At 41.7% G+C, this 23839-nt stretch overlaps 2 protein-coding genes across 4 annotated transcripts in view; one reads left to right on the forward strand and one right to left on the reverse strand.

The window, feature by feature from the left end:
- LOC146694268 (roundabout homolog 2) overlaps positions 1-3312 on the reverse strand; it is a 103010-nt gene extending 99698 nt beyond the window's left edge. For both annotated transcript variants that reach the window (XM_085430359.1, XM_085430358.1), the window contains exon 1: positions 2529-3312. In XM_085430359.1, coding sequence (XP_085286485.1) covers positions 2529-2736 — 208 coding nt within the window. In that variant the 5' untranslated portion in view covers positions 2737-3312. The remainder of the gene's footprint in view (positions 1-2528) is intronic.
- Positions 226-23839, forward strand: part of esamb (endothelial cell adhesion molecule b) — a 65091-nt gene continuing 41477 nt past the window's right edge. For both annotated transcript variants that reach the window (XM_085430361.1, XM_085430362.1), the window contains exon 1: positions 226-651. In XM_085430361.1, the coding sequence (XP_085286487.1) occupies positions 597-651 (55 nt within the window). In that variant the 5' untranslated portion in view covers positions 226-596. The remainder of the gene's footprint in view (positions 652-23839) is intronic.

The following is a 23839-nucleotide window of genomic DNA, read 5'->3' on the forward strand; positions in this document are numbered from 1 at the left end:
GAATTACTTCCAGTTACAACAGTTACAACAGCGGTTATTATTTAACGTATGAGAGTATGAGTGGAGTCTCTGGGCGTAGAAAACTGTAAGGTGCAGCACTGATTGGTGTGCGTCCTAAGACGAGCTGCTTAAAGTTTGGAAACAGTGCGTAACCGTTGCTGACAGGGGGCGGCACCGAGCAGTTCCAGCAGGTGAAAAAAGCGCCTACAGTTTACTGTGGGATCAGGACAAAAAGGAGCGACACACTTCAGCACAGACGTGCGGCAGAAGTAATCCCTCCATAAAGCGGACTCAGCACAGCAGCAGAGAAACAGACGGAAGTGGAACAGTTTGAATGTTTTCTTCTCTCCTGACATCCGTGGAGCGCAGGAGCGGGGGAGACGCCGGTGCGCTCCGCGATGTCAGCCGCTGTTAATGATAGGGATGGGAAGAGGAGAGGGTGCTTCGTTTGCAGACGTCGCCTCGCATGTTTGTGTAACGGACAATTAATTGTTACCTGAAGATAACTGGGCAGCACTTGTGGAAAGGGAAGTGCGAGGAGTGTTTTGGTGCCAGCTTTAGAAAAGCTGCTGGGAGCAGCCGGTGGATGTGGCACCATGGGGATAAAGACAAGACTCCAAGCCATGCTGATGTTATTGTGGATCATTCAAGGTAGGGTAATTAATCCACTCACGCTCCCTAAACCTCACAGCATGTCAGTGGCGACAAAACTATGTTTTTCTTCACTTTTATAAACATCTGAGAGCAAATAACCAACTTATCACTGATGGAAGAATTTGCTTTAATATTGAATTGTCAATGAATTAAGCAAAGAGTCAAACTCCATTGAATAAAATACTTTTTTAACTGAACATGCACGACCTCTATACACTTCTGCCTCGAAGCCGAGTGGGATTTAAAGGCGTTTATTCATTGCTCAGATTCAGACTTATTGGCAGTAACAAACAGCGAATAACCTGCTTCAGTCCTACGCGTCTTGGAAAGCTGAAACCTCTTTCCCCCTCCTACCTTAAATTTTGAATTTAGAAGCAGGGACTTTTCATTAAATATGTAATTTATATCGCTGTGGCTGCAACTGCTTATGTGTGTGTGTGTGTGTGAGTGAGTGTGTGTGTTTTTATACCAGAGGTTCCCTTTTAAGCACACAGCAGAGTACTCCTCATTTTAAGAGGGCATAATGTTGTTGCATGGTTGAATGCTCAGAAATGAATTTCAAGGAACTCAAACGTTGCTGCCTTTTTTCTCTCCCCCCCATCGTTATTGTCCCCTGTGAGGTTAAAAATAACATAAAAGCTTGAGTCTACCTGAAGGAGCCGGATGTCATTTTTGAAAATTCTAGTCAGAGAAATCCCAGCTGTCAAATTAAGAAGGCTTACCTAAGAATACTGGTCATACAGGTTTAATGTCCTGCACAGTTTGGCCCCTGTTACTGCTTTGTGTGCATGCAGTTAATGCGCAAACGTTTAAATAAATCATAGATAGTGACTGACAGACTGAAGCATTGTAAATAAAAATGTTAATGCTTTTTGAACAGCAATTTGATGCAGACAAGTTTAAATCATATTTAGCTTTTATCAGTTTGGACTGCAGTCATTTCATTTAGCTCTAAACCCTAGAGCCAAAACAAGCACAAACACACACACACACACACACACACACACTGATGTGCTAAAATATTATTAATTTCCTTCTGTGAATACACACTCCAATACACCATCCAGGCTCTACTCCAAAACACCCTTTAGGTTTTTCTGACTTGGCCGATCTTATTCCTGTCAACCGTGCCGCTGCATCATTTCCTACCAGATGTTGGCTTTCTCCCAGTGTGGAAATCAGAGATTGTTACAGCTTGTCTCCTTTATGTCAGGATTTGTTTGGTTCAAACTGGGGGTTTTGACTTAAAAGCAGCATCAGGAAAGACAATACTGGAACTTTATATCAATCTTAACTTACATTCAATGCTGTAATCGCTTAATAAAAACATCAGTGTTGTTCTCAAGCAGTTAGAGGACACCTGAGTTCAAATCTGTGTGGGCTTCTGCATTGGAGCTACTGTAGCGTGACATTACGTCTGCCGCGCTTTGATTTGTGCAACTGCTTTTAATGGGATGAAATGAATGAATTCAGTTTGTGCCTCGCTGATGAGAGACTTCAACCGCTTCTTGTTCTGATGATCAAATAGCTTTTTGGATTTGATCGATGGATTCCTTTTTACGTCTTGGACAGCAGCTAAGCAGCCTGTCAAACCCGTCCTGCCTGTCAGGAAAACGTCTGCCCGTCCTGACTTTAGAAGAGCAGAGAAGACTCTGTTTGTACTGATGAAATGCAGCAGCTTTATTGGCCTTGCATGAGAAGACCCGTAGCTAATTGGTCACTAAACGCTTAAATAAATCTGTTAACCCTTTACAGCCGATCGGAGCGGGCACGCTCTGTTTTGCGTAACTATTTTTAAATCCCGGTAGCTCTGCAACCACTTAAGCTAGCACAATAATTTTATGTGCATATGAAACTGGAGGAGTTGTACTTACATCTTATGCCATCAGCTTGTCCTAGGTCACAGTTTCCTTCCACATATAGCTTTGCAAAAACTGCATAAAAATCACTTGCAGCAACAAAAACATGATATTCCAGAAACAGGCTTCGCCGATCCATCAGCTGTTTGTAACACTTCCTACGTCCATCAGCGCGAACTATCACATGACCGCATGACCTGCCCGAAACCGGAAGTGACGTCATTTTGCGGAAATGTAGTTTTTTACGATCGGGGCCTTATGAGCTTGTGTTTTACTTGTTATGTGTTTTAAAAAGTTATGTTTGAGTTTATGACTTTCTGTGTCGTTTCTGGGATGCTTAGGACTCATATTGCACTGCTGGAAATAGTTTATTTTGATGCATATGCTGTTATTTTGTAAATTTGCATTATAATATTTATTTTCGTTTTTCCTGCAGTATATAAAAATTGGTGTATTTCAAAAATAAAACTATGAAGACACTCAAAATAAATTTCCTGTGGTGGGAAACTAGTTTGTGTAACTTTTTTGTATTTACAGTTTTGAGGGATAAGCCTCTTAAATTTCTCTAACTAGAAATATATGTTAAAAAAACAAAAACGATTTTCAATTTTTTTGTAGTTTATTGCACTTTTTTGCAATTTATGTAATTACTATGCACCTAATGCAGACATATTATTAAAGTTTGGGCTATAATGGTTGTATTGATGTATAGCAACTTGAAATGCCCCCAAAAATGGCTCCACAGCATGTAAAAATATAATATAAGCTCTGGCGAACTTGGTTCTATGGTAGGTCTTAAAGGGTTAATATGCTTCCTTTGGGCACCCATTTTATTTTTGATGATTTGAGGCAGATTCTGAACAATCGTTTGTACCCATTAGCAGCAGTAAATCACATCTTGGTTGTACCATTCGGTGTATTCATGCAGAAATGCACTACTCTTGCCCATTAGATATTTCAGATTGGCCTGAGGACCGTGACAAGGTGACTTGACGTGGCACCATCGCTCCCTTCTAATTTGAATGTCTTTCTCTTTGGTTTTGCTATTAAAAGAAAGTCATGTCCTCAGCCGATTGTCTTCACTGACGTCTGGTTTATGTCGTTGGTGTAAGCTGATGATTGCGAGCCAGTTATATCCCTTTTCAGAGACTAACTCCCAGAGCTTAGCGTGATTCTGATTATGTATTGCATGATTAACTAAACAAGAAATTAGTCAGTTGTGGTCCAGCTTGGAACAAACAGCATTCCTGGCAAGGCTGCTGCATGAGTATTAACTGTCAGTGCAAAGATTTGGAAGCCCTCAGAGACCACCGCAGAATGGCAAAGAAGTGTCTCAGTCTTCTTGATGTCAAAGTCAAAGCATTTGTAGATATCAGGGTGTTTGTGTCACTCCCAGCAGGAAACTCATATGAAAGTGAAGACTTCAAGAACTGTTGAACTTATTCATTTAACATGTCAATTATCTTATGAACAAAACGCAGTCATGTTTGGTTCTTTTTAAGCAGTTCAGAAGCCAAAGCATCACATACACATAAAATTGTTGTTGTCGGTTCATCATTGCAGGAAAAACGTAAGCCCAATATCCCCTCATAGTTTACCACACTGTAGAAGCAGGAAATAAACAATATGCAAGAATGGGACTGCATCAGGCATTAGTAGTCAGTACCACAATACCAGTCGAGTTACACAATTGTTGATGCCTAATTTGATACACAGATTGCCGAATGCGTGCAAATGATCTCAGACATGTCCTTTAGCAACATCACTATTGTGAAGGTTCCATTTAGATTCAGAATGGTAAGTAGTTACTGTGAATTTCTGTGTAAACAGCAGCAAATATGTGATTTCCCCCCCGATTTTTTACAGTTAGTTGCTGTATTATTATAAACAGATTGCCTGAAATTGCCAGCTTGACCCCATTCAGTCAGACTGTTGGTAGACATGATATGATAGCAGTCACTCTAAACACAACAACTGTGAGTTGCAGTCATCAAAGAAACCGTTTCAAAAGATTAAAAGTTCATACCACATGGTCACAATGATTTTGGTCGTGCTGCAGATCAAAATCATATTATTCAAGTAGAATCATTTTTATTGCCAGTACTGCTGAAACGTTTGTAAGGAAGGTTTGTCGTTCACAGCCCATGGCCACCATGTTGAAGGCCCACACTATCAAACAGGAAACGGGGGATTCCAAATTGTTTTATAAGGGGGGGGGATTTTGGAGTGTGCCAAAAACAGAGGGGAGATTAGCACTGTTTGCAGTAGTTTTCAAATCTCTTTTAAACATCGTGAGTAAATTTGATTTTGTCTTTCTGCTTAGAAACCCTATCAATGGAAAGCAATGGATACAACGTATTTCAAAAGGCTTTTACTTTGAAGATGAACAGTCTTCAGTTTGTGTTGCACTTTCCACAGTTTCGCTACAGCTGTGAGAGTGGCTGGACTGGACAGTGTTTGTAGACATGCAGTCAAACTATGTCAGCAGCAATATGCTAGCAACGAAAGAAATCACAAGGTTTTTGCCATCTGGTTGGGAAAGATGTTTTTCCCTAGTGACGGGTGGTTGCCAGCAGGTCACTGACCAGCCTGTAGGCCTGTGTGATTGGATTTTTAGCAATTATTTTTCCTTGCAACTGCCATCGAACTCCAGCAACCACTTGCAATCAGTCTGGCAGTACTAATTTTACCCTTAGAGCTGGTAGTTTTCACACGGTCAGATGGTCATAGATCAGTGTCCAGACATGTGCGACAGGCGCCTTATTCACTTTACTCTACATTGTCTTTACGATTGTTACACATTCAAAATGGCAGACAAGTTAATGCCATGTGGATAGTAGTCATGTGTCTGCAAAATCTCACTGCACCACAAAAGATCATTCCTGCCTCCGAGTGTGCTTCTTCCATCACAGACTCTTAGAAATACACTGTGTTCCAAAGAGATATGCTGAGCAATGGCATTTACTCCTTACCTCATTCATAATGTTGTTTAGCATTTAAAATGTTAGGAGAATTAAAAACTTGGTTTTCATTTGAAGGGGTCTTTAAATGTTGTGAGTTTCTTTTTTTAATAGGAAATTCTTTTTTTTCCAGGCTTTTTGCTGGAAACATTACATTTGAATGCTTTTGCAATCATGCCTCGTCGTCAGCTCCTCAGAAAACATCCTGATGCCGTGCATCTTCGGAGCCGCTTCATTGAACCAAATTGATCTTTTCTGGCACAAACTGGTAAATTGGCACCAGTTTCATGCACAGTTACATTTGTTAGGCTGACACATACCTTAGTGTGGGCGTTGGATGAGGAAGCCTAATTGACCAGAGTCCACTCTGTATAGCACAAACTCAGACCCCTGCAGTGGGGAGAGACACTGATTGGAGGCAGAAGGAGCCAAAGCTACCTAAAGAATTCTCTCATGTAAAACTAGGTCAAATTAATTGGCTCACGCTTGCCAAACAATAAAGAGGACAGTGGTGAGCAGTGTTTTATGTTGCTGCACGCAACAGCTGCTGCATGTTGGACTTCATACCGACATGGATCTATCAAAACATCCAAGTTCCCTCTGTCGACAGTTGCAGTAGTGGAGGTTGACAGGTGTTGATTGGAGCTTTGCGTGCTGGATCACTGAGCTAATGTGACTTTGAGGCAGGTCATCAAAGCAGTCTGAATTTGCTTTGAGTTAACCATGATGGATGTGGAACTTTGAAAACACTGATGCGGAACAGATTTTTGCACCCGGTAACAGACCAGAAAGCCTCATCCTGGTGCAAAAATAGTTGTTTATATAATGCTTGCAGTGGTTTCTTACAGTTTGCTGGTTGTGTTTGCGCTGCTGTAATGAAACTAATGTCACATTTTAGCCATGCACATTTTAGCTGATGCACATGAAATAAGTAGCCCACATTTCCCCCACATCAGAAAGAAAAATATGGCACACAACGTTAACCATTATGCTCACAAACTAATCAGCATTTTGCTTGCTGAATGACTTGCTTTGATGTTTGGTACACTGACTGCATTAGTGATTTGCTATCCACAGCACACTCTTACAGTCCAGTAACGCTCAGCATTGTGCTGCTACGTTTTAGAACCTTTAAGGCAGTAACTTCAACATTGAAGAGTGGAATAATACCTACATTCAGGAGCTCAGTTTTCCATCTTTGACATTAACAGATATTTATGAGCATTTTTTGTTTTTCAAATTAAGGCAACAAAGCAATAAAAAAATCTATGTATAGATCCCTTGAAAGTGAAAAGACTCAAACTAGGCCTGTGTAGAGGACGAAAATCTCATCTGGGTAATATAAGACATGAGCTTGGCTGATATTGGGGTTTTTAATTCCAATACCAATACCGATATTTGGTGATCAAAAAATCAGATATTCAAATATAGCGCCCAAAATATATATTTTTAATTTTACGCTATTGTTTGTTTCATTGTGTCGCAAAATAAACTGTTTACGGCAATATTTTTCATCGCAACGCCCAGCTGAAAACAGTTCGTGCAAGTCGAGTTGCCTGAGATTCACAGAATTTACAGAAAATGTAAAAAATTTTTGATATATATCGTTGTCGGGACGATAAATGTCTTATACTGGGATATGAGATTTTGGTCATATCGCACAGCCCTATAGTTATAACTATAGGCCATCATGGAAACGCCTTATTACTATGGGGAACAGAGCTTTCAGTTGCTCTGCTCCCCGGCTCTGGAACTCTCTTCCTCCAGCCATAAGAAATATTGACTCCCTTTCCGTATTTAAGACACAGCTCAAAACACATCTGTTTAAACTGGCTTATTCGCTTTAGTGCTGATTTTGTCAAGCTCTGTTTTGCAATTTTAACTTATTTTATATATTTTATGACTATTGTTCCTTTTATTAATTTTGTTCTTTGTAAGGTGACCTTGAGTTTCTGAAAGGTGCCCTCAAATAAAATGCATCATTATTATTAAAAGTAGCTGGGTGCCAGGTGGGTAACCCAAGTGGGCCCCAACCATCAGACCTGCTTCTACCCATCTGGGCCCCAGACTCATTTGTTGACTGGGCCTGATTTGGGGCCCATCCGGGTCCCATCATTAATCCATCTGGGCAAACACATTTGGGGCCACCATGGAAACTGAGGACAAAATTAGCTGGGTCCCAGGTGGGTAACCCAAGTGGGCCCCAACCATCAGACCTGCTTCTACCCATCTGGGCCCCACATATTTTTTTTGACTGGGCCTGATTTGGGGCTTATCCGGGACCCAGCATAAACCCATCTGGGGAAACACACTTTGGGCCACCATGGAAACTGAGGACAAAATTAGCTGGACCCCAGTTGGGTTTCCCAAGTAAGCCCCAAATATTAGCCCTGCTACTCCCTATTTGGGCCCCACATATGTGTGTTGACTGGGTATTTATTTACTTGCTCGTCCTCTGTGTGACTGTTCGCATTAGCTGGTAGTTTGTGGGATTTTAAACACGTTTCTGTCCATCTCGTGGGCAGATGATGGAACATCAGCACTCGTAACATAGCTGAAGGGTGTTTCTCCCATCTCTTTTCGAGACTGGCGTGTACAGTGCAGTTTTATAGTCCACATTAGACTTTATGTAACCATCCATACTACAGAGGTAACCCCTCATTTAGGAACAAGCGCCTTGATTTGTCTTTACTGATCCTTCTGTTATTCAGAGCTTCCTAGTTTTGTCTCACCTGTACTCACTGAGTTGATATTCACATGTGTGCCTGCATCCATGTGTTGCTGCATAAGATTGAGCACCGTCACCAAACGAGGAAAACATATTGCAGTAAACAGTGTATTTTGCAACACCATGAAATAAAGGATAGAGCATGAACGACAGAGATGAAAAGGTTTTCATTTCATCATCTTTTATATATTGTCATATTGCACAGCTCTAATTCACACAGAATATGTAAAGCACATTAAGATACCGGTTCTACGGCAACAGTAAACCTTTGCTTTGTAATAAGAGCGCATACACAGCAAGACCTTTTGTTTCTTTTGTGTCATTTTTTTTTTTTTTTTTTTTTTCTTTAAATGACATCAGAAACAGCAGTATGCGACATTACGTGATGGCAGAGCTTCAGTTCATCCTTTGTCATTTTTTTTTTTTTTTTTTTTTTTAATAAATAGGACAGGGGGAATGAATGAGAGAAAGAGGGGGAGAGAAAGAAAGAAAACCAAAGGGGAGAAGAGACGATGAGAAGGGGGGGGAAGAGAGAGAGAAAAAAAAAAAGAACTCCTGGGTCACCTGTATGGAGAAAAAAAAAAACAAACAAAAAAAACAAACAGAGGAGACAGCAAACAACAAAGAGTAACATAATAATAGAGAAAACAAAGCACCATCACAATAAACTAGCTAGTCATAGATATCAATATTTACTAAATAATAAACGATATTGTGCAGCACGCAAGATAGACAGCGCACAGTGTGCTTTGAGGCAGCAGCCAAGAAAGCTTTAGTCCGTGTCTGTGAATACCCATGTGTGCATACCTGTGTGGATCAGCATGCTTGCATTCCAAAGGTTTCTCCATGTAATGATCTGCTAGGGAGTGTGGGGGGGCCACAGCCCCGTCCTCCAGGGTGTGAAGCGGGTATGGAGGAGATCAAAACTCCAGACATCCAGAGGCCCCCAGAACACAAGAGACCATGGAAGACCAACAGAGGGGCAGCCGCGCCACTGTTCTTTTGTGTCATTACTCGTGTCCGTGCCCGGAGAGGTCAGAGCTGTCTTTGCAGCATAAGGGAGTCCTAAAAAATATTAAGGAAGGGATGTTAATATTGTGTGTTTGTGTAGTTGTGTAGACAGTGAGGCAAAAAAGAAGCACAGAGAGATCTAGTGGTAAAGTTTTACAGGTGGGCTTGCCGTCCATGCTCCATTTTTAAGAGACTAATGATGTTTCCACTGGTGACCAGTCCGGTTCACCCACCAGGGGAGATGAGACTTGCAGGACTCATTTCAGTCTCACCCCTTTGCCAATTATATCGTCACTTTGCTCTTTGGTCTCACCTCAGATGCGTCACAGCTTCTGAATCACAGTTCTGCAGAGTAAAAAATATCCAAATGAGGTGCATTGCGTTTGTTCTAGCCGTTGGTCTCCCTGCAGATCGTTGGCCATTAATGATGTATCTTGGAGGAGTGTGTCATTTACATCCCAGGCGTAGGCGAAGGTCGTGATGATTCAGACCAGGTGCACCCTGGGTAAACAACACACACCAATGAGGTATATTTTCTCTTTAAATAAGACTTTTGCTCCGAGTGTGAACACATGCACAACACAAAGCTATTATGCATTGTGTGCTGTGACATTTGATTTGAAAAGGGCCGTTTATGTTGAGGTCTGAGACAAAGCAAGCCATTAATGCTACTGTTCATAGCTTGAGAAAGCTGCCTTAAGCTACTGGAATTAATTTCCGGGCAGTTTCTGCAATTCAACACAAACACTGAAAGGATTTTGAAATGTTATTGTTTGTATCTTCTTTTAACCATTTGAACATAAAAAAAAAACCTTTTTAACTTCTTCAGCATTTTAAAATCTTTGCTTTTATTAAAAGATTGATTTTTTTTTATCTTTAAAACCGCTCGTTTGTTAAGAAATGATACCTTTTTTTCTCTTGACTTGGTAGTGGAGGTAGGAAATGGCCTGTCTGATGGCAGGAGATGAGTTTTGCACTAAGATGCTTGAAGATTATAGTCCGGTTTGACTATCATAGTAAAGCAAAATTAAACTGGATGTTTTTGGTGTCGGTAATACATTAATTTTAAAATTGTGGTGACAGCCCTGTAAAGCTGCTGTGTGGTCCGTGTGAAAGCAGCAGGGTTTTTGTCTGAGGAGAGCGTCCTTTGTGCCTTTTCTGTTGTTGCTCGATCGTCTCGGCAGATGGAGGGGAAGTTCGTTGTGGCCAGATTAACGCTGTCATCTGGTTTGAGGTGTAACCTGGCATTGCACCCTACGGGCGTGGCTATGTGAGGCTAAAGAAGGTTCCAGAGGTCAATCCCACCATAGCGAGGCAACTCACAGGCTGCTGTTATTCCGCCTTACAAATTAAACCTGCATTACGCTGCGCCTCTGTAATGTTACGCTTGTTCATGTAATGCGTTCTTGAAGGAAAGCGTTCCTCTTTTTCACTGAAAAGTGTGATGTTTAGTGTGTGTGGGATTTTGTAGCATCACCGTAAAGTTAAACATATGTGGTTTAGTGTGAAAATGAAGTGCACTGTATAACAGAAACATGTGTAACCCTGAGCGGGCTCCCTTCTAGCAGCACAGGGCTGGCAGAGTTGAGCCTTAATCCCAGTGATCGTAGTCATCATTTTAGTAACACAACAAAATTTAACAGACCTTTATACAACAGAAGTCAGATAGGTGCATTAAGTGTGTTTTAAACTCTTGGAGGTTTTTAACATTACACAGCAGCTGACAGTGTGCTGCTCCTGTGACAATCATGCATGCGGGATATGCCCATGGTACTCCAATATTCTCTTATTACTTATTTGCAAAGTTCAGGGTTATCAAAGTTAAAGCAGAAATTACGTATAAAAAGGAGACGTGTCAGTCAGAGAGTCATGAGTAAAAACCTATACAAGTCTGTCTGTGTGTAGATTTTGGGCAGCAAGCTCCGTGCTGTGGCTCCAAGTTTGTATTTTTTTAAAATATGTCACACACTCTGACCTGAACAGCCTGCTGGTTTGTTCGCTGAACCATCTGAGCAGTCTGTCACCTTCCAATATTGAAAATCACTGACAAGATAAATCGCTGCCCGACGATGTGCCTGCATGTGTCAATCACAGATGTTCCCTGCACTGCGAACAGCTGTGAGCATGATAGAGTGCAGTTACATACTACAGATAACAGACAGTCACACACATACACAGCAGAAGTCAAAGTGATGTTAACAGAGAACATATCATATGCAGAAAGTGCTCTAGAGTTTTGTTTACACCACAGAGGAAGACAGTTAACCTATTCAACCACATGAAAACGCACCACTAACTGGAGTATCATGATCATCAAGCAGTGGTTGGTCATGGGAATTATCAAACGTTAGCTCTAACATCTACAAAGTGAGGCTGTGCAGCAAGTCTGCAAATCCGTCTGGCTCACAAAGACACTGGAATCACCAATGAAGGTGCATCCCATCTGGCATTGCATTACAAGTGTCCAATAAACAGTAAAAGTAATAAAGACTTATGGAAACTTGTCAATTTATTGGATAAACATGTGTTATCCCCTAACAGTGGTGTCTATTCTTGTGCTGTGTGCATACACTGGAGAGGAAATAGAGAGGGATCCCACAGCTGCCGAGTACTTTGCTTTGAGTTTTATTCATATCCGTCATGCAGGTACAATTAATGTAATAAAAGGACTTTTAGGGGATGCATTTATCTGCAAAAAATGCTAAAATATACAGGAATGAAGAAGAGTGTAAAAATAAAAGCAATATCGTGTGTATTTTATTTTTCGAAAAGTTTTGGTCAAATATTTTATTTATATTTTTCAGAAGAATCCTCAGAAATAATTGTTAACTCGGTATTTATTAAAGTGGTTATGATCATCCTTTTAGCCATAATCACGCACCGATAGAGCAGCTTCCTGTTCATATTATATAGTGATTGGCCTGTGGTTCCAGAATCCTCTTTTTACTTTAAATATTAAGTGGTGGGCAGCTGATTTGAATCTTAAATCATCCTGTTAGTTTCCACTTTGCACTGAGGCTCCTTGCCTCACTTCCAAAGCTCAAATGTTCACCAACTATTGGATTGTTAACCCTCTAACAAGGAACGTGAGCGGGGTTAATCCGTTGTGAGACAGGTTAGTTTTACCCTGTTGTTGCAATAGTATTCCTACTTAGTACAGCAGGAAGTGTGGGTTCTTTATGATTTTTACCAGAAATCGTCAGCCTTATATTACTGCAAAGAAAACAAAAACAAATGAACACAAAATAAACTAACAACCTAAAAATACTCATTTGAAAAATATCAGCATAAACAAAATGTTTTAGTTTTAAGATCATGGTCCTTGACCTGCTCTCTGTGTATGTTAGAGTAAATCCTCGTAAAACAGGCGTTGTTGTTTCCATAAATCCTCACTTTGCTTTCTAGCCCTCAAGTGTTTAGTGCAGCTCTAACATCAATTTAGGTTGTGGATAAAATTTTCACTGTGTTTTGTGCTTCCAGGGATGGTGAAGCAATTGCCATTAGAATTAGTACCTCAGGCTGGTTATGCTCAAAATAGGAACAACCTAGCAAGCAGAATATAAAGCCAAACAGTAGATTATAATCTCAGTGATCTGTCAAACCCTAGAATAATTGGCTCTTTGGGATGACTGAGAATTGAAGTCAGAGGCAGCGTAATGACTTTACTTGAAGTAACACTCCTGTCTATAAGCCTCGCTAGGTTTCATTAGTGTGATCAGGAAGGTTTGATAAGAGGGATTTCTCCTCGGCACCATCAGGAGGGCCTGTAAGACTGACCAGAAGAGATTCCTTATTACAGCATCACATAAGTAATCTTTATTCTGCTCCAGGGGAAAAAACACTGCTTGTTAATTTTCACCGTTAGTGAGGAGCAGACCTGCAGTGCACTTATTTCTGTTGTTGACATTTAGCTCAAATGAAAAAGGATTTGCATTCAGCGTCAAACTGCTGCAGTTAATAGAAGTTCAGTGAATTGAAACGTTACTTTGCTTGGACTTCCCTCCCAGTTAAGGCTGTTGTTAGTGAGTCTAGGTCAAGATTCAAGGGAATAGATTCTCCTCAGTAGGAAAAGTATTTTAATTGAACCCCCCCCTCCCTTTTTTTTTTTTTTTTGTAAATGTCAGCCATGTTCACAGCAGCCATATCAGTATTAATTTCTGAGTCAATTATCTGCTGTTGTTCAGTGGATGGTGCTTGGTGCGTTCTGTGGGACTATCTGCAGACACACAGTGTTTCAGCTCTTTTACTAATGATTTGTGCCACAGCTCTGCTGCTTATTCATTGATAAAGAATGCAGAGTAAGGAGCTTTTGATGGTTGATACGTCAGTACGGTATGTAACCCAGTCAGTAAACTACTCATATACCATTATGTAAGGTCAAATAATGTTATATGGGTGTTTCAGGACAACATACGTAACAAGAAGAATGTACTAGACTACTACTACATCATTGCACACAACTGAATCATTCCCTTTTTGCGAGCCGTCAATGCACAAATAACCTATCCTAATTTGTAGGGGTGCAACGATATTCGTATCGATATTGAACCGTTCGATACAGTGCTTTCGGTTCGGTACGCGTATGTATCGAACAATACAACATTTGTAATTTATTTTATCAACTTTCCTTCTGATGATGCTGTCTGTGTGGAGCGCTCAGTGAATCTGCGTTCGACTACTCCGCCTAGGCTGCACTGTCGAGCGCAGATCCACTGAGCGCTCCACACAGACAGCATAGTCAGAAGGAAGAGCGCAGGGCACCTCCCCCACCCTCATTCAGATCTGGCGTTTGGAATTATTTTGGTTTTCATGTGACGTATGACCCTGAAGGTAAGCGAGTCATGGACTAAAGTAAAACAGTATGTTGGATGTGCCATGCAATGCTCAATTACATGGGTGGGAACTAGTGTGTTAGCGCAGTTAGCTCGTTAACGTGTTGGCCGTCTAGCCCCATGCACGGGGCGATCGGCGGTAGCTCGTTAACGGAGATTTGCCATGTTGTGGCGTTAAGGTCATTTCAACGAGATTAACCTGAAAGCACTAGTGGGAACACAACGAATATGACTGCACATTTACGCTGACATCATCCTAGTGCAAAGACAAAAACAATAAGCATGCTACTAACTTTAGCCGAGTCATTTAGACAGCTGTTAGCACATGATTCTCCTTATGCTGCTGAGAATATAGCCCAGAAGAAGCGGATAGTATAGCTTTTATTTTGGAAAGAGCCATTTCTCTGTAATAAACTCTCTTTTCCAAAGATGAGTGATTCCTCAATCAGATACAGGGCTCGCAATATTGCTAGCCCGACGTCCTGGAGCTAGCGATTTTTTCAGTCGGGCTACCAAAATCTATCTCTTCCCTGCCCGTCGGGCTATTGTAGGAAGGAAAAATATATGTCAATGCTTTTGCATTCTTTCAGAAATGTAGCTGGGTAATTATGTCATTGGCATCGGTGAGCCACTGTCAATATGTGACATATTGAAATCGCGTTTGAATTTGCGCTTGTTTTTTTGCTTTCACTTTGCAATCGTGCGAACTGTGTATAGAGAGCGACAGCACTGATCTGTGAGTGATGATAATTTGTGCACCAATTCCTCTGACATCGTCTTATTAATCGTTAGCTTACTATGCAAACATGACAAGTGAAATCTCCCACAGCAAGCTTAAACATGTGAGAGGTTGATCGCGCAGAGAATCGCTGAGCTTATGTGAGTGCGTGTGTAAAAGCAGCAGGATTTATATTTGACTACGATGACCTGGATGACTGAGAACCTTCACAGACAGATATATATTTTAGTTCTGCTGAGCCAAATAAGACAGGTCAGGGTGAAGAAGTGACAGCCAAAGAAAAGCTTACCACAAAACGGAGAAGTTATGACAAATCAGACTATAAGGCAAAAAGAAAGTGCAGCTTTATGGTTTCATGGACAAAAGAACTTCTGTGGCTGCAATATGACGAGCTAAATAACCAGGGCTGCACATAAGTGGTCCGCAGGTGCGCATTCGCTGTCAAAATAAAAAACACGCACAAGGGTTAGGGTTAAATTTAAAAACTGTACTTTTGAGTTAAAATATATATTTATAATTTTAATAAATGACAAATTAAAAAGGCATGAACATTTTTTTTGTATCGAAAAAATATCGAACCGTGACACCAAAGTATCCAACCGAACCGAACCGTGAATTTTGTGTATCGTTGCACCCCTACTAATTTGATATGTGCAAGATATGCACTTTTTTCCAGAAGCCTTCTTTCAGTAGTGTTTATTAGCTTATAAAGAGAACAGGAGGTTTCTTTCAACATGTCTGATGGTTGCCTCAAAGCTCTGAAGCACTGCCAGCTGTCCCTAGAGGCTAAGCCATCACACAATGGCTTTTGTGTCCCCAGGTTGTTCTGTTTGAACTGTAGTCTCACACTGAACATCTTTTACAGAAAACTTCAGGACAGCACCTCACATGTACCCCTGATGTATTCCAATATGCGTCTCTTTAAGATCATATTGAGTCACATTTACCCTGAAGTGGCTCCTGAAAGCCCACTGAAGTTAAATCGGCTGCTTTGAGGCTTAACTTTATGCCGACACAGCTTTAATGATTAAGATTTTGCATTTATTGCCTAATGAGAATTTTTCAGTTAAAAGAAGTTTGGAACTAGAACATTCTAAATTACTAATAAAAACATTTCAGTTCAGTATCAGCTTTGTAGCTGTTCTGAAATAGTCATGCAACTGTGAAACGTAGGATAATATCAAGCGGGCCTAAAATTACACTAGCCTAAAAACATGACCTGCTTTGTTTAGCTCTCTCCTGTGACTCTGTCAGCAAAGTGGCAGCAGGGAGTCATGCATTAAATTACATATATTAGAATCTATAGAGTCTAACCTGTATAGATTTTTTTCAGAGGGGGAATTTACTCATTTCTATTTCAAGCCCAGGGGTTGGTTGGTCTTCTAAATTGATCTGGCGAACACAGCTGCTTCTAAGAAGCCTGCTCCAACCTGATAAGCCCAGTAACCATGGCACCTTTACTGGCATAGCTTAGACATCAAATATGCTTCATTTCAGATGGGAAGGTGAAGTCATGAACCTCCTCAGGTATCAAGTCTGCCCCCAGAAAGGCAGAAATGATTCTGACACCTGTGAGACACAGGAGAAATTTTTCAGCCCCGAGAACTGCCCTCCAGTGTGTTCAGTAGCTGCAGCTGCAGAACAGAAACAACCACATTCGCTGTCCATTCGTAGTCTTTTTGACTGGTTTTGAATCTCCATTAAGAGAAGTACAAGATAAATATAATCTATCCTTTGATCTCTTTAAAAGAGCACGCTGCGTTACAAAGCTCTTACAGTGACTAGTGACATTTTCAAACCAACCAGATCCATTCACACCAAAACAACCCAGGAGCTGAACTGAGTAATTTTGAATGAGTACGCTGGTAGCCTTCAGCAGTCCAGAAGAAAATCTCCATCAAATAAAATGAAATAATAGCAGTGGTTAGAGCCTGACCTTAATAACCCAATAAACTATCAAGTGTGTGCAGGGTGTAAATAGACATAGGTGGGATTTCATCATAGGCAAACAGAAAGTGACAATATTTGTTTCATAGACATTTCAGGCACTGTTTAATTATTTATTGGTGAACATACACACAAGCAGGCTCATTGAATCCAAAAACTCTTATAGAGGTGTGCAGGTTCAGTTTGATGTGCATTTACAACTTCCTGCCTTCATCTGTGTGTTGACCCGCTCTGCTGGAAGGATTAATCGTTTCAGCCATAGTAAAGGGAAAATCATCTCTAACTATACTCGCCCCATGTACTGAGGGATCGATTCCACTCCAGCCCATGTGCTACACGTCTTTTCCCTGCGCTCTCTTTGACTGCCTTGAATGTTCAGCAGTCACTTCATTTTTCAAGCAGACATGTTTCGTGACTTGCTTTATGTAAGCGCTGCTTAAATGTTTGGACAAAGACATCTGATCATATGATCTGAAGTTATTCTGAAATAACAAGATACTTGGTAGGTTGATAAAAGGTGAAACCAATCCTTAGTACAAAATATCAATAAATTAACCTACAGTGACACCACCACCTCTGTGGTTTAAGCAAGTTGAAAGAAAATAATAAAAACTAAAGTTCAGACTCCTCTGTAGTCCTGTCCCCTTAGTCTGTTGCACAGTATCAAATAATTTATAATAATGAAACATATTAAAATTTCAGTTTTATTTGTGATTGTATGTCCACATTTTAGAAAATTAAGCTTGCTTAATTGCCTATGAAAAGCTCATTTTTACTTTTCTTAGGCCTCACATGTGCTCTTTGTTATGAGGTTGTGTGTGTGTTTGTCTTAGAGTTTTTAAGATTTCTGCAGCATTAGAGTAATCCAGTGATTATAGACAGTACTTCTGCTGCTACACTGCAAAAAGTGACTGCGAACAGTTGGGTCGGAAAACTTCATTTTCTAAATTGTAAACAAATACACCATAAAACAGCATTTATGCTGCTCCTAAAGTGCATCACAGAGGGTGTAGCGTCACCGTTTTTCGAAAGTGACCAATCAGACTGGGCCCTTTCTTTCATTGGGCTCTGCCCCCCAAACTTTTAAAAGCTGATTGATTCGAGCGAGCAGAATTCATCTCTAGGAGTGGGTTTTGATTATCGATTTATCAATTAAAATCGATTCTAGCTTGGATAACGTGATATCGATTCATTAAAATCCTGAATCGATTTTTTAAATATAAATTTACTTTACGCCAGAATCTCAGTTACAGCTAAAACAGTAAATGAGAGCAGGTACACGGATTCTGCACAAAGACGTAAACACAAAATGCGGATCAGAATCAGTGAGCTGTTGCCTTTCTCACCCGACGGCACGGACAGCTCACAGCTCGCTGATTCCGATGTTTCGGCGGGTCCGCGCTTTGTGTTTACGCCCTTTTTGCGCTGATTCTGAAGCTGCAGGTTTTTATCTCTCTCCAAACTATTTAACTGAACCAGCAGCAAAAGAAGATCCAAGCTACGCTTCACATAAACATCGTCTTGAATTCCCTCTTACTTTCGCTGTTTTGCTTCCACCATGATAAAATCCCACTTCATGCACAGCTCTCTCTCTCTCTCTCTCTCTCTCTCTCTCTCAGTGTACTTCAAGAACAGTTTCCCGTCTAAAAATCTGTTTTCTGCATTAGTCGCTTGCTTGTTAAGCGCAAGTCTACAGTTGTTTACAGCGCTGTCGGACGCTGTTGTTTTTCCTTTTACTTACTTCCGAAAAGAAGTAAGTAAAACATAAGGCAAAGCCAGTGGAGAGCCACGAGTCACGTCCCCTCAGGTCTGGGTGGGAATTAATTGCAGTCTCTTTCTGAACAATTTCATACAGGCAACCTTTGATAAAAGTGAATCGGAATCGAATCGATTCTAGAAATCAGTGATGACACCCAGCCCTATTCATCTCAGAGAGCAGAGCTGCGTGGCTGTTTTGTGCACTTTGCTGCTGAGTTCTGCGTGCGGAGGTTGTTGAACTTAAATTTAATTGCATGAGTGGCAATGAATACCAACAACTGTGAAATTTAATTATTTCCTCATGATTATGTTCTATCTTGTGCACAGTTTTTGGCATGAACATAATAATGCTATAGTTGAGATTTCCTTGCCTTATAAGCACTTACTTATAAAAACTGCTTATTGCTGACATACCATTAGACCTGAACACATTTTTACTATGATAACCCCAAAACTCTCTTGTAAACTGTTTTGTAAATATAGCTGTCGTGACTTTTATTGTACTTACAGCTTGTTGAAAATAAGCCTTCAAACTAAAGAAGATAAAAGGTTATTTTCCGCATCTGTTTTTAGCTTTTTGGCTTTGTGCTATTAGAGCGGCGTCACCTTGAAACGCACACCCTCTTTTTGTATCATTTAAAGATGACTGAAAACAAAGCAGGGATTAACAGCTCCTTTTAAGAGCTTGTGAGAATAATTGTGAGCCGCTACAAATAATTTCCTCACAGAGATGCATTTATATTCTATGTTCAGGCAAAAAAAAGCAATTTATTAGCTCTAAAATAACACTGCTCTGTTTTCACACAGCCTTGACTCATATGCAATTTGTGATAAATCAATGGTGCCAGCCGAAACATTTCCTGGTTTTGTGGCATTTACGGCTTTATTTCATTATTCATCTATTCCTCCCCGCACTGAAAAGTGACTAATTACCCAAAAGACTAACAAAATACGGACAGAGGTCCTGCTGGAGTTTTCTTTGAAATCTTCTAGTGGAGATGACCGCCGTGCATTTTGATCTTCTAATCAGCGCACTTGTACATCTTCACTGCCTCCAAATGAGAACATTAGTGTGACGGCTGCAGTCACAGAAGTAGAGCTACAGCATTAAAGGACATTCAGCTTTCAAAGCGTTTCTATATTGAAGACATGGAACTTAAAAAGAAAGTTGTGGAACGTAACATTTTGTAGTTAAACTTTATTATCATTTTGTTCACTTATTGTCATATAAACTGCGACAGATCAACATGGAAACCCACTGGATGACTTCTGCTATGGGGGAAGACAGTCAATATATCTGCTGGGTCAAGAGTTCATCATTATTTACTGACTCAGATATATATATATATATATATATATATATATATATATATATATATATATATATATATATATATATATATATATATATATATTAGGGGTGCAACGATACACAAAATTCACGATTCGGTTCGATACTTTGGTGTCACGGTTCGATATTTTTTCGATACAAAAAAATGTTCATGCATTTTTAATTTGTCATTTATTAAAATTATAAATATATATTTTAACTCAAAAGTACAGTTTTTAAATTTAACCCTAACCCTTGTGCGTGTTTTTTATTTTGACAGCGAATGCGCACCTGCGGACCACTTATGTGCAGCCCTGGTTATTTAGCTCATCATATTGCAGCCACAGTTCTTTTGTCCATGAAACCATAAAGCTGCACTTTCTTTTTGCCTTATAGTCTGATTTATCATAACTTCTCCGTTTTGTGGTAAGCTTTTCTTTGGCTGTCACTTCTTCACCCTGACCTGTCTTATTTGGCTCAGCAGAACTGAAATGCTTTTACACACTCACTCACATAAGCTCAGCGATTCTCTGCGCGATCAACCTCTCACATGTTTAAGCTTGCTGCGGGAGATTTCACTTGTCATGTTTTTTAGATTAGATAGAACTTTATTAATCCCTCGGGTGGGTTCCTCTGGGAAATTCGATTTGCATAGTTTGCATAGTAAGCTAACGATTAATAAGACGATGTCAGAGGAATTGGTGCACAAATTATCATCACTCACAGATCAGTGCTGTCGCTCTCTATACACAGTTCGCACGATTGCAAAGTGAAAGCAAAAAAACAAGCGCAAATTCAAACGCGACTTCAATATGTCACATATTGACAGTGGCTCACCGATGCCAATGACATAATTACCCAGCTACATTTCTGAAAGAATGCAAAAGCATTGACATATATTTTTCCTACAATAGCCCGACGGGCAGGGCAGAGATAGATTTTGGTAGCCCGACTGAAAAAATCGCTAGCTCCGGGACGTCGGGCTAGCGATATTGCAAGCCCTGTATCTGATTGAGGAATCACTCATCTTTGGAAAAGAGAGTTTATTACAGAGAAATGGCTCTTTCCAAAATAAAAGCTATACTATCCGCTTCTTCTGGGCTATATTCTCAGCAGCATAAGGAGAATCATGTGCTAACAGCTGTCTAAATGGCTCGGCTAAAGTTAGTAGCATGCTTGCTTTTTTTTGTCTGCTTCCACTTGTCTTTCCACTAGGATGATGTCGGCGTAAATGTGCAGTCATATTCGTTGTGTTCCCACTAGTGCTTTCAGGTTAATCTCGTTGAAATGACCTTAACGCCACAACACGGCAAATCTCCGTTAACGAGCTACCGCCGATCGCTCCGTGCATGGGGCTAGACGGCCAACACGTTAACGAGCTAACTGCGCTAACACACTAGTTCACACCAACTAGTTGAGCATTGCATGGCACATCCAACATACTGTTTTACTTTAGTCCATGACTCGCTTACCTTCAGGGTCATACGTCACATGAAAACCAAAATAATTCCAAACGCCAGATCTGAATGAGGTTCAACTTGCCTGTTGCAAGGAGAGCTTAACTTCTGTCTCGCTAGCTTGCCCTGCGCTCTTCCTTCTGACTATGCTGTCTGTGTTGAGCGCTCAGTGGATCTGCGCTCGACAGTGCAGCCTAGGCGGAGTAGTCGAACACAGATTCACTGAGCGCTCAACACAGACAGCATCGTCAGAAGGAAAATTGATAAAATAAATTACAAATGTTGTATTGTTCGATACATATGCGTACCGAACCGAAAGCACTGTATCGAACGGTTCAATATCGATACAAATATCGTTGCACCCCTAATAAAAAAAACACCCAGCACGCCCCTGCGGGCGGTTTATCCTTCAAGCTCGGGTCCTCTACCAGAGGCCTGGGAGCTTGAGGGTCCTGCGCAGTATCTTAGCTGTTCCCAGGACTGCGCTCTTCTGGACAGAGATCTCCGATGTTGTTCCTGGGATCTGCTGGAGCCACTCGCCTAGCTTGGGAGTCACCGCACCTAGTGCTCCGATTACCACGGGGACCACCGTTACCTTCACCCTACACAGCCTGCACCTGGGGTCTTGCCTGGTGTGATAGACCCCAGCCTCTATGGATCTTGTGCTCAGAGCTTGTTCTTGTGCTGCCATGATTAGTGCCTCTGTGCTGTCTTTCAGTCCAGCTTTGTCCAGCCACTGGTAGGATTTCTGGATATCAGCCACCTCCTCTATCTGCCGGTGGTACATACCGTGCAGGGGCCTGTCCTTCCATGATGGTTCCTCATCTCCCTCCTCTTTCTTGGGTTTCTGCTGCCTGAGGTATTCACTGAGCACTCGGTCAGTTGGGGCCATCTTCCTAATGTATTCTTGGATGTTCGTTGTCTCATCCTGGACTGTGGTGCTGACACTCACCAGTCCCCGGCCCCCTTCCTTCCGCTTAGCGTACAGCCTCAGGGTGCTGGATTTGGGGTGAAACCCTCCATGCATGGTAAGGAGCTTTCTTGTCTTTATGTCAGTGGCTTCTATCTCCTCCTTTGGCCAGCCTATTACCCCAGCAGGGTACCTGATCACGGGCAGGGCGTACATGTTGATGGCCCGGATCTTGTTCTTACCATTCAGCTGACTCCTCAGGACTTGCCTGACCCTCTGCAGGTACTTGGTGGTTGCAGCTTTTCTAGCGGCCTCTTCATGGTTCCCATTCGCCTGTGGGATCCCCAAGTACTTGTAACTGTCCTCTATGTCTGCAATGTTGCCTTCTGGTAGTTCAATCCCCTCAGTTCTGACTACCTTCCCTCTCTTTGTTACCATCCGACTACACTTCTCCAGTCCGAACGACATTCCAATGTCATTGCTGTATAGCCTGGTAGTGTGGATCAGTGAATCGATGTCTCGTTCACTCTTGGCATACAGCTTGATGTCATCCATGTACAGGAGGTGGCTGACAACTGCTCCATTCTGTAGTCGGTATCCGTAGCCAGTCTTGTTAATGATCTCACTGAGGGGGTTCAGGCCTATGCAGAACAGCAGTGGGGACAGAGCATCTCCTTGGTAGATCCCGCACTTGATGGTGACTTGTGCTATGGGCTTGGAGTTGGCCTCTAGTGTTGTATGCCACATCCCCATTGAGTTCCTGATGAAGGCTCTTAGGGCCCCATTGATCTTGTGGGGCATTGAGTCATAGGCCTTCTTGTAATCAATCCAGGCAGTGCACAGGTTGGTCAGTCTGGTCTTGCAGTCTCGGCTGATTGTTCTGTCTACCAGTAGCTGGTGTTTTGCGCCTCTGGTATTCTTGCCAATTCCTTTCTGTGTCCCGCTCATGTATTGACCCATGTGCCTGTTCATCTTAGCCGATATGATGCCTGACAGGAGCTTCCATGTAGTACTGAGGCAGGTTATTGGTCGGTAGTTGGAGGGGACCGGTCCCTTCTTGGGGTCCTTGGGGATCAGGACCGTCCGGCCTTCAGTTAGCCATTCCGGGTGTCTCTCGTTAACTAGCAGCTGGTTCATTTGTGCTGCCAGACGCTCGTGGAGTGCAGTCAGCTTCTTCAGCCAGTAGGCGTGAACCATGTCGGGCCCTGGTGCTGTCCAACTCTTCATACTGGAGACCCTTTCTTGGATATCTGCCACTGTGATGGTTACTGGACCCTGTTCAGGGAGGTCGCTGTGGTCAGCCCTCAGATCCTCTAGCCACTGAGCATTGCCGTTATGGGTTGCATCCTTCTCCCATATGCTCTTCCAGTATTGCTCCGTCTCCAGCCTTGGTGGTGCTGTTCTCTTATTGTTCCCTTGCCACTGAGAGTACACCTTTGCTGGTTCTGTGGAGAACAGCTGGTTTATTCTCCTGCCTTCTATCTCTCTGGTGTACCTCCTCAAGCGGCTGGCCAAGGCTGTGAGTCTTTGCTTGGCAGTTTCCAAGGCCTCAGGTATGGACAGCTTGCTGTATTTCTTAGGCACCTTATTTGTCGCACCTTTCTGCAACTCCGTTAGTTGGCTAACCTCCCTCCGTGCGACTTTGATCTTGCCC

This window comes from Copadichromis virginalis, linkage group LG14 (assembly GCF_057382275.1).
Source record: "Copadichromis virginalis isolate Kocher_CV1m ecotype Utaka linkage group LG14, C_Virginalis_male_GT1.1, whole genome shotgun sequence".
Taxonomy (NCBI): domain Eukaryota; kingdom Metazoa; phylum Chordata; class Actinopteri; order Cichliformes; family Cichlidae; genus Copadichromis; species Copadichromis virginalis.